The following is a 17623-nucleotide window of genomic DNA, read 5'->3' as shown; positions in this document are numbered from 1 at the left end:
TAAGTGCTAATCTTGGTGACTTGAAAGTATGAGATTTCTGAGACAATATGTTAAAGGGCAATAGAGGTCTTTGTGATGTCAACATCTTGATCTTTGTCTTTGAATTTAGTTTCTTTTAGTCTTTTATGTGTGACGTTTTTCTTCTTTGTGTTTTGCTTTGTGTTTTACGTTTTTGGTTTCTTTGAGTCTTTGTGTTTTTGTTTCCATACTTGGTCAATTTTTCGTTGGTTTCTTTGTTTTGTGTCTTAGTCTTTTTGGTTGGTTAGTTTTTGATTTTGCTAAGGGACTAGCAAAAGTTAAGTGTGGGGGAATTTGATAGGAGCATAAAATGTGACGTTTATAATGTTTAAACCCTATATTTTACTAAGTTATTTCCTTTATCTTGATCAATTTAACTTAGTTAGTGTTTTTACAGATAAAATGGAGATCTACTCATACTAGGAGACCTGTGGAAGACATGTGGAAGCATCTAAGAAGTCTGAAGAAGATCATTACCGAATTGAACACAAATTGTGCTTTAAAAATCAAATCCATTATAGATTCGGAAAACTGCCAGTGCAGATCAGTCAACTTCAACAGAGTGTCACAAATCGATCAGAGCTCAGAAAATTATGATCTTTATATGGTTGGAAAGCTACGGATGTCTAGTTTCCATAACTTTTTACAGCTCGTCGATATCTATTTTCTAGAAGAAGTTATGACTATTTTAGTGCACTGAGGTCAAGTCTGCCGGAAATCTGTTTTGTCAAAGAAGTTCTAACTCAATTTGGTTTCTACAACCTAAAAGAGATATTTTGGGAGTTCTAAATCAAATTGAGTTAGAATTGCTTGTGGAGGATTCCTATTGGTCGAAGATTTCTATTCCATGGCTATAAATAAATAGAGGAGGGTGACAAAGAATATATACACATCTCTTCCTTCACCCATTTCATCTTCTTTGTCTCTCCATCTCCTCTCCATTTTCTGTCCATTCTCTAGTTTTCTTTGCTTCGATTTGTAGAACTATGAATTCTAGTTAACAAATAATGTTAAGGGCAAAGTTTAAAGCCCGTTTATATGTTTTGAAATAAAGTTGTGATTTCTATATGTTGATTTATATGTTACTTATGTGAGATTGATCAATTGATTTTGTTTTATGGAAAACTTTTATATGTTTTTGTTCTTTGGTGCGCAACTTAGAATGATTGCATATAATTGGAGCTAGTAATTAGGTTCATGCTTTGTGACCCTAATTCGAATAAGTAGTAAAGGCTTTGGACAAAAGTCGAAATCAATTGGTTTGTGTTATTGAATAGACATGCTTTGTGTACTAGGATTAATACAATTATTGACTAAACTTTCACTTGCTCTTAATGATTTGAAACTTGAGTTTGCATGGTTGCTTTGATTGTGTGAAACCTGTTTTCAAAATATATTGGTTAGGTGCTTTGCTTGATCAATTGTGTAAAGGGAAGTAAAATAAGGGACATTGGTTGCTTTGATCTTTGTTTCTTGGTTGATATATTCTCGTCTCATAGATAACCAACTATTAGAATTGTGACCGGATTTCTTGCATATGGATGTAGTTTTGATCTTTGTTCCTTACGTTCCACCCTTGTAAATGTGTTTTTACATTCTCTTTATTTTATTTAGTTTAATTTTCGAAACCATAATTCTTAAACCCCCCTTTTGTTTAGTTATTTGTATATATTTCTTTTCTTTATTTTATTTTTGTAAATAATACTTTATTGTTTAATTTCTTTATTTGTTTACACAATTACAGGTGTACCCTCAATCCCCGGCTAGAACGATCCCTATTTACTATATACTAACGATGACTTACAGGGTTAAATTGCGTGCTGCTTTTAGCGCGTCACTCATGTAGGCCGCCTGGGCAATGGTGTAGCCCATCAGTTAGCAGCTTATGCTTGCTCTTTGCAGCAAGATTGTTTTTATTTTTCTACTCCTCCTTTTCTTTCAGCTGCAGTTGCAGCGGAACTTTGTATGGTTTGATTGATTTTCTATTGCAATAAAGGGCTGACTTCTTCTTTAAAAAAAAAAGCATTTGATCAACATTGTATTATCAAACAATCAAGGCAAAATAATCTCTTATGTCCAATTTGGTCATTCCACAAACAAAAAGCACAAGCCAGTTTGAGTTTACCAAACACTTTGCCACTGCTTTTTGCCATTGACAGCACTTAAAAAAAGCCAGTTTACCAAACACTCAGCTGCTTTGCTTTTCAGCTACTTTTTCTCAGAAATAAGCAGTAGCCAGCTTTTCTGAAAAGCACAGCCATACCAAACACACCCTAGGCCTATCATCACATGTGGATGTCGGTCGACCCATTCACCAAAATGACCAAATAATGGTTGTACAATATACATGATATATGTATGGATGTCGGTGGAGCTAATCACTAAACAATGGTACGTACAAAGTCAAGTCTGGCAGGCCCTTGGGACCATCATCACATGTGGATGTCGGGGGACCTGAATCACCTGATCACCAAATAATGGTATGTACAGTTGAACATCATATATGTATGGACACAGCTTGTTACTCTCAGCTACTTTGATCGACCTCTCTTCTCTTTTCCGAGCTTCCATCAATTAATTCCAACGCCCGTCAACAATGGCTGATGCTTTCGTTTCCGTGCTACTGGAACAACTGGCTTCAATAACCTATCAACAAATAGAGAAAGAGGTGAGACTGGTTGTGGGGGTCAAGAAAGAAGTTGCCAAGATCACCAGCAATCTGAAAGCTATTCAGGCCGTGCTCGAGGATGCAGAGAAGAGGCAAGTCAAGGAAGCCATCGTCAGAGACTGGCTGGAGAAGCTCAAAGATGTGTCGTACGAGATGGTGACTATGTGCTTGATGAGTGGACTACTGAGATTCTTATACAGCAAGTTGTTCATCACCAACAAGGTGGTGAAGGTAGTACTAGTACTGCTGCTGCTGCTGTTACCAAGAAGAAGGTATGTTTCTTCGTACCCTCCAACTGTTTTTGTTTTGGCCAAGTGAGTCGAGTGATCCACTGCCGTGACATTGCTCGTAGAATACAATATCTGAGTGATAGGTTGAATGAGATTGCTAGAGAAAGACAAAGCTATAACTTTCTAAACACTGAAAGGGTCTTTGAACAACTTGAGAGGATTGAGACTTCATCTTTGATCGATCTCTCCAAGACATTTGGGAGGGAAGATGAAACTGAACTAGTTGTGGGTAAGTTGGTCGGCGAGAGTAGTCAAGAAGAGAGGAACCCTTTAATTATCCCTATAGTAGGGATGGGGGGTATGGGAAAAACTTCTCTTGCCCAGATAGTCTACAATAATGAAAAGGTGAAGTTAAATTTCACAAAAAGGATATGGGTTTGTGTTTCAGACCCCTTTAGTGAGATCAAAATTGCCAAAGCTATTATTGCAGATCTCAATAAAGATGATGCTCCAAATTCAAATGATTTGCAACCTTTATTGAAATGTATACAAAGAAATATTAAAGGCCAGAAGTTTCTCCTCGTGCTAGATGATGTTTGGACTGATGATGACAGAAAGTGGGAACAATTAAAGCTATCTTTACAAAGTGGTCTTGTAGGTAGTAGAATATTGGTGACCACACGGAAAGAGGAAGTTGCTATGATGATGGGAGTAACCTCTGTGGATATGATCCATTTGGAGAAGTTGAGTGAACAATGTTGTTGGTCAATATTCTATCACATTGCTTTGGCCGAGAGGGAAAGAGATGAGTCTAAAGTGTTAGAATCTTTGGGTAAAGACATTGTAAAACGGTGTAACGGTTTGCCTCTTCTTGCAAAGGTTTTAGGTGATGCGCTCCAAGAAAACTAAAAAAGAATGGCAAGATGTTTTGAGTAGTAAGATATGGGGGTTAGACAAAGTGGAGCAACAAGTTTTTCAACCGCTATTACTAAGTTACTATGATTTAACTCCAATAATCAAACGTTGTCTTTTATATTGTGTTATTTTTCCAAAAGACCATATAATTGACAAAAAAGTTTTGATCAAGTTGTGGATGTCACAAGGTCTTCTTGGTTCAGTTGGGAACAAAGAAAAAACAATGATAGACATTGGAGAATCATATTTCGATAACTTGGTAATGCGATCTTTCTTCTAGAATTTCGAGGAAGATGAATTTGGAGATATTAAACAGTGCCAAATGCATGATATTGCGCATGACTTTCTTCAATATTTAACCAAGAATGAATATTTAATTATTGAGGTCAAAGATGGGGAGGAGAGAGTAGAATTACCAGCAAACAATAAGCTTGGTCATTTGACTGTAGTGTTTGCACCCGAAGGACCTTTTACCCTTTCTTTTGACCATTGCCAACGTCTGCGGACCATTACAACATTTAATTGTGAAATTACAAGTCTCAGCCGGGAGTTGATTTTACAATTAAAATGCGTGAGGACGTTGAATTTGAGTTACAACAATATCGAAGAGGTTCCGGACGAGGTTGGCGTGTTGTTGCACTTGAGGTATTTGGATTTATCCTATAATTGGAGGAGGCTGAAGAGATTACCTGATAGTTTGTGTAATTTAGTCAATTTGCAAACCTTGCGAGTTGATGAGTGCAAGGAGTTGGGAAAGTTGACCAGCTTGCAGCATCTTCATGCTATGATTCCGTCGAAGTTGATACAGCTGAAGTTGCCCAAATCAATTGCGAGGTTGAAAAGTCTACGGACGCTAGATCTGGAGTCTGTTGTAATTGAAGGTGAAGGCGAAGGATTGAGGTTAAGTGATTTGAGAGACATGGACGAGCTTCAGGGGAAGCTTACGATCGCATTGAAAGATAGTGCTGCGAGTGATGCGGAGAAAGCCAAATTGGTGAACAAGAAACACCTTCTTCATTTGAGACTGTGGTTCTACAGGGGGGAGAGGGACCAGAGTAGCATCCAGGAAGCAGTATTGAATGCCTTACAGCCAAATTCAAATCTTGAATCCTTACAGATTGAAGGTTACGATGGCAGCACCCTGTACTACCCCAATTGGACCTCCTCTTTAATTAACTTGAAAAGCCTGAGCTTCTATATGTGCGATGTTTGTAAGTATGTGCCTCTTTCGGTTTTGGCCTACTTGGGGTCCCTTGAGACACTCAGATTTGAAGGCATGTTTGGAGTGAAAAAGGTTGGATTTGAGTACTCACTTGATCATCAAGTTATATTGTTCCCCAATCTGAAACAACTCGAGTTCTATTTGATGTCGGAGTGGGAAGAATGGGATCATCATGATGAGAATGATGCTACTTCATCGTCACCAACTTGTTTCATGCCACGCCTTTCTACTTTATCCTTTAAATGGTGCGCGAAGCTGAAGACACTGCCAGACTTCCTTCCAAGGAAGACGCTGCTGCTTCAGAATTTGATCATCACCTGGTGTGACATTCTCTCCCAAAGTTGCAAAGAAAGGCAAGGCCCGGAGTGGTCCAAGATTTCTCACATCCCAAACATCCAAATTGAGCACAAAACTGTACAAAATGATGGAGTTTGGATCGAACAAGAGGATTGATCAACAACGTCATCCATCCAATTCCTTGGTACGTAATTAGTTCACCAATCATTTTTTTTCCTGTTAATTTCCAATTTTGAAAATGATCTACTGCACGCATAACTTGATATCCTCTGCATTTTGATTATTAAGTCTCTCTTTTGGCTTGAGACGAAACTAGAGCAGTCCCTTGGTCTCCAGCTTTAGGAAGGCCTAAATGAAAATGACAATAGGAGATAAAGTTTACAACTTAACGTATATGTGGATCTGAAGAAGCTTACTGCTTCAGTTTTACAAAACCTGACAATTTCCTGTTTCTTCATCAACCAAGCAATAGAAGGGAAAAAAGGATTCACCAATTTAATCCACGTACAATGTAAATTTGAACTTCTATTGTTCATTATACTCCAACTCCTTAATATGTGGAGGAGATGGACTACAGACGTTTCTGACTACTTTTGGCTACAGTTGTGGAAGACACTGGTGAAGAATTTGTTCATCTTGGGAGGAACAGACCTTCACTGAGGTTGCAAGAACAGAGGCATGGAATCAGATTTCGCACATTTTAAACATACGGTGTTCTCTAACTAGCTGAACAGGTATGTGCTTAAATGAGTTTGATTCACTTACTTCTATAGAATGGTTTGGTCTGATAATATACGTGTACGTTACAAATATGGGGACATTTGAAAACATATTGAATTCTTCTGTTTGTTTGTTAGACAGACAAAACCTTGTCTGATGCAACTTATATGTTTAAAACATTTTCAGAAAATATTTGTACATTATACAAACTACTGTACTTGTCTTTATTTTCTCTGGTACATGAATATCCCCTAGGGTCAACTCTAATTAAGAAAACATTTGTACCACCGATTTCCTGGAGCTATTCAGATTCTGTCTTATACAAGGATGGAAACTTACGATTCAAACCAGCTCTTAGATGCATAGTGTTCTGTTTTCGTGTATAGAGATTTCTGGTCTTGAAATTAATTCTATATTCTTTTATGTTGAATGATGTTGCTGACCTAAGAAGTTTATGGAATGTATCCAGGAATGTTGAAAATGGTTGATAAATTACCATGACCATGGGGAAGCTATTTGACTTAAAGTATCATAAATAATTATAAGCTGGAAGACTTCAAGCAAGCAATATTGGTAAATGTGAAGAAACTTGATTTGGGACCAAGTTTGTGGTACTCAACAAGAGAAGATCAACAAATACAGAACCCTTTGCACTCAAATCCAAACATCAGTAACTACAGTTGCACCATGCACACTGTGCAATAGATGACAGATATCTTCAAATAATTTCAGAAGGCTGAGGGATGACGAGTGCAGTTTATGTGAATTTGTGCCTCTTTTGGGGAACTTCGTGTCTGTTGAATCACTGCAGTTATGTTTTGACATGAAAACAAAAGAGGTATATAGGAGTTGAGTTTGGCGGGCACTCTGGGACATATATAGAAGGTTGACATTTCTGAAATGTGAGGTTTCAGATGTTGCTCTCATTTCTCATACATTTGGGTTTGGTTGGAGGTGAAACCAATTCTGTCTCAAAGTTGCAAAGACAGGCAAGGCCCGGACTAGTCCAAGATTTCTCACATCCCAAACATCAAAATTGATCGCAAAATTGTACAAAAAGATGGAGGTTTGGATTTGATCTTCCATCTGATTTCTTGGGTACGTACCAATCATTTTCTTTCTTCTTTTATCTGTTAATTTCCAATTATCAAAATTGATCCACTGCAGGCAGAATTTGATTATTAAGTCTCTCTTTTGACTGTCCAAAGATGATGATGATCTAACTCTAGCTTGAGATCAAACCAGAGCAGTCCCTTGGCCAAGCCAACCAAGGCAACTGCATTGAGTCTCTAGCTTTAGGAAGGCCTAAATGAAAAGGAAAATAACAAAACCTGAAGAAGCTTACAGCTTTAGTTTTGCAGTAGTAAAAAGATTCACCAATTTAGTCCATAATGTAAATTTGCCCTTGCTCTGCTCTAATTTAAATTTAGTAACAAAGCCCGACATTTCTCATCTTGGCTGCTCTTGTAATCTCAGCCTCTACTTTCAAATGCTAATTAATATTTATTTATGCTTGTTTTTATGTTCTGTTTTCTCTATTCAAAACTCAATAGATTGATAGATCTTAAATTGATGCTCTCACCCAATCTATATCTCCTAGTCTCAGTTTTTACTCATTACTAAGTTAGGAAGGCACCTTCAAAATTTAGCCTTAGAACTCATTTTGCATTGGGTAAGGCCAATGATCAAACAAACTGTATATCAAGGCCAGGGCTAAAATTGATAGCTGAGTAAGTTATCATCACTTAGTATATGAAATTTAGTTACATGGATTGAATTGCAAAAAGGCTAATCTTCTCACTACACTCCAATCAATTATGAATGACTAATACATTTTCTTGCTAAACTTATTGTATTAGGCGCAGAAGAAATTGATTGCAATGAAACACTGGAACTGCAGAAATGATCCAAAAGTCTCATTTGAGTTCTCGTTCAAGACTTTCGTGTCATGCTGACCTCTGTATAGTATGGCAGATTGAAGACTTTGTGCAACTACGTTTAATGTGTTTGGGAATTTCATATTCTCACCCAGTCATATCATCCTCCAGGATATCATCACTCCTCTTCTTTTTTATACCGCAGCTCCTTAAAAGGTAAATTAGTTTGTTTCAACTGTCATTTTGCAGTTGAACTGAATCTTTTTCTATGTTAGATTTGATATCTGATTTTCTTATCTCAGCGGCTCCAGATTTTCATGGAATATTGGAAAGGTGGAAGGCTGGAATCTCATTGGATGTGACCTCTTTGCTGTAGGCCAAATTGGGGTCTCTTTCTTGTCACTCAGTTTCATTATGTTTAGGATTTGACACCCTTAATTAAGAAACTTTGACTCAATTCATCAATCACTTCTATTGTTCGTAATACTCCAGCTTCTGAAGAGGTATATTTGACATTTATTCAGTCCTCCTCTTGGAGTCACACACACACACACACACACACACACACACAGATATGCTAAGTACTTTAGTGGTATTCTGTCTACAACGAGTCACACACACACACACACAGATATGCTAAGTACTTTAGTGGTATTCTGTCTACAACGAGTGGTCTGAGTAGTTGCTATGTGCTTGAATGAGTCACACACACACACACACACACACACACACAGATATGCTAAGTACTTTAGTGGTATTCTGTCTACAACGAGTGGTCTGAGTAGTTGCTATGTGCTTGAATGAGTTTGCTTCACTTAATTTTAATTTTATATAACGGTAGGTCCACTTAGCTAAATTTCCTACTCCCTATTACATTTAGGGGGAATGTGAAAGAATACTGAATCTCTGTTTTTCCATACATTGTAGAGAAGACTCAGAAGAGCAGATGATCCTCAAAGATATACTCAATACACTCTATATCATGGCGAGGAAAAAACTCTATATCATCATGTTAGTGTATCAATTAAGTAAACCTATGAAATTTGGTTACATGGGATTGAATTTGCAAAAAGGCTGTTCTTTTTGCTACACTACAATCTATTATGAATGACTAATACATTTGCTTGCTAATCTTCTTATATCAGCAGCTGACGGTTTTCACCGAATTGAAATAGTGGAACAGCAGAAATAATCCAAAAGTCTCATTTGATTTCACGTTCAAGATTTTTGTGTCATGCTGAACTCTGTATAGTATGGCATATTGAAGACTTTGTGCAACTCTGTTTAATGTACTGGGGATATTCATATTATCATCCAGTCTATCATTCTCCATGATATCATCATTCCTCTTCTTCATCAGTCACTTCTATTTTTCATAATAATGCTCCAACTCCTGAAGAGGTATATTTGACATCTGTTCTATCCTCCTCTTGAAATTATATATGCTTAATACTTCAGTAATATTCTGTTTTCGATGAGTGGTCTGAGTAGTTGCTATGTGCTTGAATGAGTTGCTTCACTTAATTTTATATAAGGGCCTAGGTCTGCTAAGCTATATCTCCTACTCACTATTACATTTAGGGCAATTCTGAAAGTATACTAAATTTCTGTTTTGGCGTACATATTAAGGACAACTCAGAAGAGGAGAGATGATCCTCAAAGAAATACTGAATGCCTACTACCATATCCAAACGTTGAATTTGAAAATACAATGCCACCAAATTGATGCCCCATTGTCTCTGAATAATTTGAAAAGGCTTGAGTTCTCATGTGGGGGGTATCTGTAAGGTCTTGCCACTTTTGGTTATGGGGAACATGGCGTTATCCTTTGACTCGGTGCAATATTTGAAGATGTCTTTTGTGAGACAGGTGGGATTTGAGTTACTGATAATGGAATCATCATCATCTTCATCTTCATCTCATCCTCATCTTTTTTTCTGTTTTTTTTTTTTTTTCAATTTGAAACAATATAGCTTTGTCATTTGCAGGAGTGGGAAGAGTTGGAAGGAATGGCAGCTGGGTCTGGGTGGAGCGAAGAGGTTGATTCTCAAATTAAAGACACCTCTGCGAAATTTGAGGATTATATGTTGCCCAATTCTTAGGCAAAGTTGCTGAAAAAGAGGAAACAAGGAGTGGCTCAAAATTTCTCACATCCCAAACATCCAAATTGATAATGAGTTTGTACGAAGAGACGGAGTTTGGTTCCTATAAGAAGCTGGTGAAACTGCCCTTAAGTACTTTATCATCAACTCATACATCTTGATCTTCTTTCTGGTAAGTAATTGTTAGAAAGTAGAGCAAAATTAGCTTGATATAGCTGTCAACATTCAACACAATCATTATGTATCATCACAGTTAATTCTATATAATTAGGCATTAATAGGCCACGAATAGTTTTCCTTTTTGTATCCTAGAATCAAGCTATATCTTTGTATATATGATATACAGATCAATACAGCAAGAATCACTTCCTGAAAATCTGTTTCTGTTATTTTTCATGGTATCAGAGCAGGACGCATAATCCTGACTCTTCTCTAGTCTTCTCAACATCAAATCCACAAAGCCATAATCACAATGGCTGGTGATAACGTTCCACCATCACCATCCAATCCCAGCAAATCAGATAATTCAAAATCTGATGTCTCAAATCCATTCTTCACTCATCATTCAGACCACCCTGGATTGGTCCTAGTCTCCAAGCCTTTGAATGGAGACAATTACACAGGTTGGAAGAGGGCTATGACATTGGCTCTTAATTCTAAAAACAAACTCGGCTTTGTGAATGGTTCAATCAAAGCTCCATCATCCGAAGCTGATCCTGAAGGATATGCAACTTGGTCAAGATGCAATGACATGGTCCATTCATGGATCGTTAACACTGTCAGTTCTGAAATTGCTGACAGTATCATCTACTATCCTACAGCTCATGAGGTATGGGAAGATCTAAGTGAGCGTTTTTCACAAGGCAATGCACCTCGCATATTTGAAATTCAGCGAGACATCGCTTCACTCAGGCAAGAACAACAATCAGTTTCAGCATACTACACGAAATTGAAGAGTTTATGGGATGAATTGGCAACCTATTCAGAAGCATCACAAGGAGCCCAGGCAGATCAACAGAAACTTATGCAGTTCTTGATGGGATTAAATGAGACTTACAGCGCAACCCGCGGTCAAATCCTCTTGATGAATCCCCTTCCAAGTATCAGACAAGCGTATGCTGCCGTTGCCCAAGAAGAGAAGCAACGTTTCATTGCAGCAGCGGAGTCTGGTTCAAGCGCTGCTGCCATGGCAGTTCGAAGTGGCGGCCGGTCGAACCAGATCGGCAGCAGAGGCGGTCGTGGTGACCGACTGAATTTTCGGACCGGTCAGGATGCAGAACGCGGCTTCACCCCGCGTTTTGGTTCAGGTCGAGGAAGGGGAAGGCCGCATTGTACCTATTGTGGTGATCCTGGACATTGGGTCCAAACATGCTTTCACTTGATTGGTTTTCCTCCAGGTCATCCCAAAGCAAAGCAAGGATCAGGAAATTTCCCCAAGAAGCACACTGCTTCACCAGTCGCGCCCTCTCCTTCTGCTCACCAGGTTCGTGCGACAAGCATCGTAGAAGAGGAGAAAGGATCAGCAATTACTTTATCTGAGGCCCAATTCCAGCAGTTTTTAGCTGCTCTTCAACAAGCCCAAAAGCCCAATCCAAATACTGACTCGAGTTCCAAAGCAAATGCAGTAACGCAGCCAGGTTTGTCTAGAGTTGCTTCCCGCAATTGGATTATTGATAGCGGGGCGACAGATCATATTACTTCGTGCTCTAAATTGTTGAATAAAAATAAAAAATATGCATTACCGCCTGTTTTGCTACCTAGTGGAGAAAAAATGCATATTGAAGCCACAGGTTCTATGCCTCTGAGTACCGCATATTATCTACATGATGTACTGTTTGTGCCAAAGTTTAAGGTTGATTTAATGTCGGTTAGCCGTTTGACAAGAGGTCTGAATTGTTCAGTGACATTCTATCCTTATTGGTGTGTTTTACAGGATCTGGCTACGAAGAGGACGATTGGTTTGGGTAAAGAACGTGATGGGCTATACTATTTGGTGGCACTGGCGACGGAGCAAACCAAACATTCCATTACTAAACCTTCTAGATCATCTTGCAACCTTGCCATTTCCGCTACCAACCTTTGGCATCATCGCTTGGGTCATGTTTCTTCTCCATGTTTAAGTCACATAGCAAAACAGTTTCTGCATTTTTCCATTCAGCCATTTAATAATTGCCATGTATGTCCCTTGGCTAAACAGAGTCGTTTACCATTCGGTTCTAGTTCTATTTCTTCTACAAGACCTTTTGAAATGATTCATTGTGATATTTGGGGTCGTTATCGACACCCTTCTCTTTCTGGTGCCTTTTATTTTCTTACAATTGTGGATGATTTCACCCGATTTACTTGGGTTTTCTTAATGAGGCACAAAGATGAAACACAACCACTTTTAAAGCATTTTTTTGCTCACATTCTCACTCAATTTGACTCTCGCATTAAAACTTTCCGAAGTGATAATGGTAGTGAATTTATTTCCCTTCGCTCTTTTTTTCAAGATCATGGCGTTGTCTTCCAACATTCTTGTGTTTACACGCCTCAACAAAATGGGGTTGTGGAGCGCAAGCATCGTCATATTCTACAGGTAGCTCGTGCTTTAAAATTTCAAGCTCACCTCCCTTCACAATTTTGGGGGGAGTGTGTCCTCACAGCCGTCCATATAATCAATCGCTTGCCCTCGCCCATCCTTTCTTACAAAACTCCATTTGACCTTCTTTACTCCAAACCGCCTTCTTTTTCTCATCTTCGAGTTTTTGGTTGCTTAGCTTATGCAACTAATGTGCACCCTACTCATAAATTTGACACTCGAGCCATACCTTCCATTTTCATTGGTTACCCGGTCGGTCAAAAAGCCTTCAAATTGTTTAACTTATCGACTAAGAAAATTTTTACGAGTCGAGATGTTAGATTTCATGAAGATGTGTTTCCTTATGCCTCCAATCCGCCTACTATTCCTTCTGCCTCGTTGGCCCATGACCCAGGCCCAGGCCCCATTCCACTTCTCTCTAACTCCTTTTTTGACTCAGCTTTTGATTCTCAGATGCCTCCCACACCAGTTCGGCCTCCCACACCAGTTCCTTCTTCTCCGCCATCCCCAACCACGCGATCTTCTCCGTCAATCCCAGACCCACGATCTTGTCCGCTTCCGCCACCTCCGCCTCCGCCTCCGCCTCCACCAGTCCGGCCCCCCGTCACCCTTCGCCAGTATTCCCGTCGACCCAGGCCGCCTGCTCCACCCCCGCTCGTCCCTCCTCTTCCTACCCCACCATCTTCTCCGTCTCCTCCTCCCTCACCTCCACCCGTCGCTCTTTCCGACCAGCCTCCTCCCGGCCCACCACTGCTCTGTCGCTCCACCCGCTCCGCTGCGCCACCTGCTCGGTTCGCCGATCTCGACTTCTCCAAGCCTCAGTCCAATGCTTGCACTTACCAATCGCCCTCCTTCCCGCCAGGTCCTTCCAAAGGTACGCGTTATCCATTGGCCAATTATGTCTCTTATCATCGTTACTCTCCTGCCTACTCCTCTTTTGTGGCTCAGCTCAGTGCCGTCCATGAACCAAATTCCTATTCTGAGGCAGCTGCTGTCCCTGAATGGCAGGATGCCATGAGAGCCGAGTTGGAGGCCTTGCAGGCCAACGGTACATGGACACTCACCACGCTGCCCCCTGGGAAGTTCCCCATTGGTTGTCGATGGGTTTATAAAGTCAAGCACAAGTCTGATGGTTCCATTGAACGATACAAGGCCCGGTTGGTGGCCAAGGGCTTCACGCAGATGGCAGGTATTGACTATCAGGACACCTTTTCTCCTACTGCTAAAATAGTTACAGTCCGTTGTCTACTTGCATTGGCTGCGTCCCGTGGCTGGTCCCTTTCTCAACTCGATGTCAACAATGCCTTCCTCCATGGCAATCTGGATGAAGAGATTTATATGTCTCCACCGCCAGGGCTTCGGAGACAGGGGGAGGAGCATTTGGTTTGTCGGTTGCATAAATCCTTGTATGGTCTAAAACAAGCTTCAAGGCAGTGGTTTTCTAGATTTTCAGAAGTTATTCGATCTGCTGGTTTTGTGCAATCTAGAGCGGACTACTCTCTTTTTACCAGAAGGCAAGGCAAGTCATTTACAGTCTTATTGATATATGTTGATGACATCTTAATTACTGGCAATGATCCTGTGAGTATTGCTGATGTTAAGAATTTTCTGCATAAAACATTTTGTTTGAAAGATCTTGGCTGCGTAAAGTATTTTCTTGGCATTGAGGTTTCTGCATCCAAGAGAGGAATTTTTATTTGTCAGCGCAAGTATGCGTTAGAAATTATAAAAGATGCAGGATTATTGGGCGCTGCCCCTGTCGATACACCCATGGAACGTGGTTTAAAGCTGTCAGATAAGACTGAGTTACTCAAAGATCCAGAGAAGTATAGGCGTTTGGTTGGAAGATTGATCTATCTCACAGTGTCAAGGCCAGATATTACATATCCTGTTCATATATTAAGCAGGTTTATGCATCAGCCTCGAAAAGCCCATTGGGAGGCAGCCTTGCGAGTGGTACGCTACCTCAAGTCAGCTCCTGGTCAAGGCTTATTCTTTTCCTCAAATAGTGATCTTCGGCTACGAGCCTTTTGTGACTCAGATTGGGCCGGGTGTCCACTTACAAGAAGGTCTACTACAGGGTATTGTGTGTTCTTAGGACCTTCTTTAATCTCATGGAGGTCTAAACGTCAGAAAACAGTCTCTCTTTCTTCAGCTGAAGCTGAGTATCGTGCTATGACAGGAGCTTGTTGTGAGTTGACTTGGCTACGTTATTTACTTCAAGACTTGGGGATTTTACACCAGGAAACGGCATTGCTTTATTGTGACAATAAGGCTGCTTTACATATAGCAGCAAATCTAGTGTTTCATGAACGTACAAGACATATAGAAATGGATTGTCACTATATCAGGGATAAGATCCAAGATGGTTCAGTGGAGACACGGTTTGTGAGTTCTGGAAATCAATTGGCTGATGTTTTGACTAAAGCTCTTGGCAAGGAAGACTTCATGCTTATGATTCGCAAGTTGGGCGTACAAGATATCCACTCTCCAACTTGAGGGGGAGTGTTAGAAAGTAGAGCAAAATTAGCTTGATATAGCTGTCAACATTCAACACAATCATTATGTATCATCACAATTAATTCTATATAATTAGGCATTAATAGGCCACGAATAGTTTTCCTTTTTGTATCCTAGAATCAAGCTATATCTTTGTATATATGATATACAGATCAATACAGCAAGAATCACTTCCTGAAAATCTGTTTCTGTTATTTTTCAGTAATTAAGTTATATATATTATTTTCAAAATTTATCAATTTATTTCAATTTCTTTATTTTTACTTTTATTTTTATTCAGTAGTACTTGCTACATACATGTCTGAATAGTTGCACCTCCTATTTTGTCCATCTTTCTATTCTGTTCATGTTAGGTTTCTTTATGTCCAAAATATTGTGGAAGAGATGGACAGTAGTCATTTCTGACTAGTTTTGGAAGTGCTACAGTTCTTATGGAAGACACTGGTGAAGAATTTGTTCATCTTGGGAGGAACAGATCTCCAGTGAAGTTGCAAGAACAGAGGCATGGAATCACAGAATGGCCCCAGATTTCTCACATTCTGAACATTGTGTTCTCTAACTAGCTGAACAGGTATGTGCTTAAATGAGTTTGATTAACTTGGTTATATAGAATATCTAGGTCTGATAATATACCTGTACGTTACATATATAGGGACATTTGAAACATATTGAATTTTTCTGTTTCTTTGTTAGCAAGACAAAACCTTGTCTGATGCAACTTATATGTTCAAATCATTTTCAGAAAATATTTGTACATTATACAAAGTTACAAACTACTGTACTTGTGTTTAAATTTTCTGGTACATGAATATCCCATAGGGTCAACTCTAATTATGAAAACATTTGTACCACCAATTTCCTGGAGCTATTCAGATTCTATCTTATGCAAGACTGGAGGCTTACAATTCAAACCAGCTCATAGGTGCTAGTGTTCTGTTTTCATGTATAGAGTATTCTGTTCTCTAAATTTAATCTATATTCTTTTATATATCTTCTTTTCACTGATGTACCTGAGCCATGAAGTTTATGGAATCATTGGAGCAATCATTGATATATTCTTTTATATATTAAATGCCAGTACTCCAGAAGGATTAATGATTAATGGTGAAGAGTAAGCAAGGTTTTTCTAGGGGTGTGCATTCAGATATGTGAATAGACAGACCCAAATCATTAGCTATTAGCTGCCTTGTCAAAAGGAAGGTCAGGGTGCCCAACAAGGAGGAAAATGATACTCTTGGACCTCCTGTAAGAGATGGAGTGAAATTTTCATGCTCATAGTTATGCCACGCCATGCATGCTTGCAGCACAAGATGTATCTACGGGGTGCTAGGTGCTTGGAATGAGTCCTTTGCATATAAAGCTCAAGGCTGCTGGTCCATGTGCAGAGTCCGCTGACATGACCAATTTCCACCAACAGTACCCACAGAAAGCTTGTCTGGCAGAAGAGGACAAATATAGAAGTTTGAGATTTCTCAAACGTGAGGTGGAGATCTTGCTGTCATTTCTCATACATTTGGGCTTATCATCAACTTATCATCAGTATCTCAAGTAATGATCCTATGTAATACTAGTTTAAGGGCTTGAAATACAGTTTCTGATTGTCAAATCCAAATGTGACTGATGGACTTCGATTAATAAGACTTTTGAGACACAATGAATTCTTGCAGTAGTGCGAAAATGGTTTCTTAGTCGGAGGAAGTTCTGCCTGTCTGATTTGATGTATATGTTCCAATCAGTTTTAGCAATATTCTCACATTATACAGATATATTATCATATACTTTATGTTCTCTAATCTCAGTTACATGGATACCCTCGGCTGAACTCAAACTCTAGCAAAACCAATTTCGTCGAGATATTTAGATTATGTTTTATAAAAGTTTGGAAGCTTACAATTGAGTCACATGCTCTTAGACGGAATCTGTTTTCATGTCCAGGGTATAAGTTGCTTCACATACAAAATTGGTGGATAAGAAACTCCTAGTTCATTTGGGAATAGGATGTCTGTACTCGTTTTGCCGTATATAGTAAAGAACAATGAGAAATCAATAAAATCCATTGTATCAGACAAAATGAGGATGAAACCCAAAATAATAATGAAAGTCAGACGAATGTAGTCACCTAGTGCATCTCAAAGCACATCTCAGTTATTCTACAACCATTGGCACCTCTTTCAGAGAACATTGTTTGCTTATACATTCTCTTCAATCTAGTAAATTTTTAAAAGGATCATTTCTTTATTATATACAAAGAGAAGATGAAGAAATCTTTTGGACCACGTACATGGCTTCATTCGTTTGCACGACTTTGCTTGTGTTGAATATGATTTTCATTGATGAATGATTTTCAAGTTTACATATATATAGCAGATTATTACATGCCTAACAATAACTGCATATTAAAGTAAGATCCACAAGTTTAGCCTAATATCAATGCTAATACAGTAACTGAAGATATTAGTGTTAATGAGCTTGA

At 39.1% G+C, this 17623-nt stretch overlaps 3 protein-coding genes across 23 annotated transcripts in view; all 3 read left to right on the top strand.

The window, feature by feature from the left end:
* The window catches only part of LOC112185241 (putative disease resistance protein RGA3), a 53284-nt gene extending 36358 nt beyond the window's left edge, over positions 1-16926 (top strand). Inside the window, exons 3-13 of one of the 21 annotated variants that reach the window (XM_040514605.1) lie at positions 5954-6084; positions 6985-7168; positions 7930-8163; positions 8250-8334; positions 8440-8450; positions 8875-8958; positions 9096-9348; positions 9577-9816; positions 9936-10221; positions 15504-15721; positions 16229-16841. The gene's annotated coding sequence lies outside the window, so the exon portion shown is untranslated. Of the gene's footprint in view, positions 1-5953; positions 6085-6977; positions 7169-7929; positions 8164-8249; positions 8451-8874; positions 8959-9092; positions 9349-9576; positions 9817-9935; positions 10222-15503; positions 15722-16228 lie in introns of all 21 variants that reach the window. The other 20 variants (XM_040514602.1, XM_040514608.1, XM_040514593.1 and 17 more) reach the window with 20 other exon arrangements.
* Positions 1719-5895, top strand: LOC121051680 (putative disease resistance protein RGA4). The gene is made up of 2 exons (XM_040514620.1): positions 1719-5534; positions 5639-5895. Exon 1 carries the CDS (start codon positions 4154-4156, stop codon positions 5504-5506), a length of 1353 nt encoding a protein of 450 aa, XP_040370554.1. The 5' UTR covers positions 1719-4153; the 3' UTR covers positions 5507-5534; positions 5639-5895.
* LOC112184494 (putative disease resistance protein RGA3) lies at positions 2615-3825 on the top strand. Its single transcript, XM_024322756.2, has 2 exons — positions 2615-2842; positions 2887-3825. The coding sequence occupies exons 1-2, from the start codon at positions 2615-2617 to the stop codon at positions 3823-3825; spliced, it is 1167 nt and encodes a 388-aa protein (XP_024178524.2).
* Positions 16927-17623: the final 697 nt, after the last annotated feature.

The sequence above is a fragment of the Rosa chinensis genome, chromosome 2 (assembly GCF_002994745.2).
Source record: "Rosa chinensis cultivar Old Blush chromosome 2, RchiOBHm-V2, whole genome shotgun sequence".
In the NCBI taxonomy this organism is placed as follows: domain Eukaryota; kingdom Viridiplantae; phylum Streptophyta; class Magnoliopsida; order Rosales; family Rosaceae; genus Rosa; species Rosa chinensis.
This window is presented reverse-complemented; position numbering and strand designations above follow the sequence as displayed.

What these genes read in the sequence shown, in the direction of transcription:
- LOC121051680 (XM_040514620.1), top strand. Translation starts at nt 4,154, where the DNA reads ATGCATGATATTGCGCATGACTTTCTTCAATATTTAACCAAGAATGAA.
- LOC112184494 (XM_024322756.2), top strand. Translation starts at nt 2,615, where the DNA reads ATGGCTGATGCTTTCGTTTCCGTGCTACTGGAACAACTGGCTTCAATA. An exon ending in AAGATGTGTCGTACGAGATG is followed by an intron (nt 2,843 to 2,886) that starts GTGACTATGTGC and finishes ATTCTTATACAG; the next exon opens with CAAGTTGTTCATCACCAACA.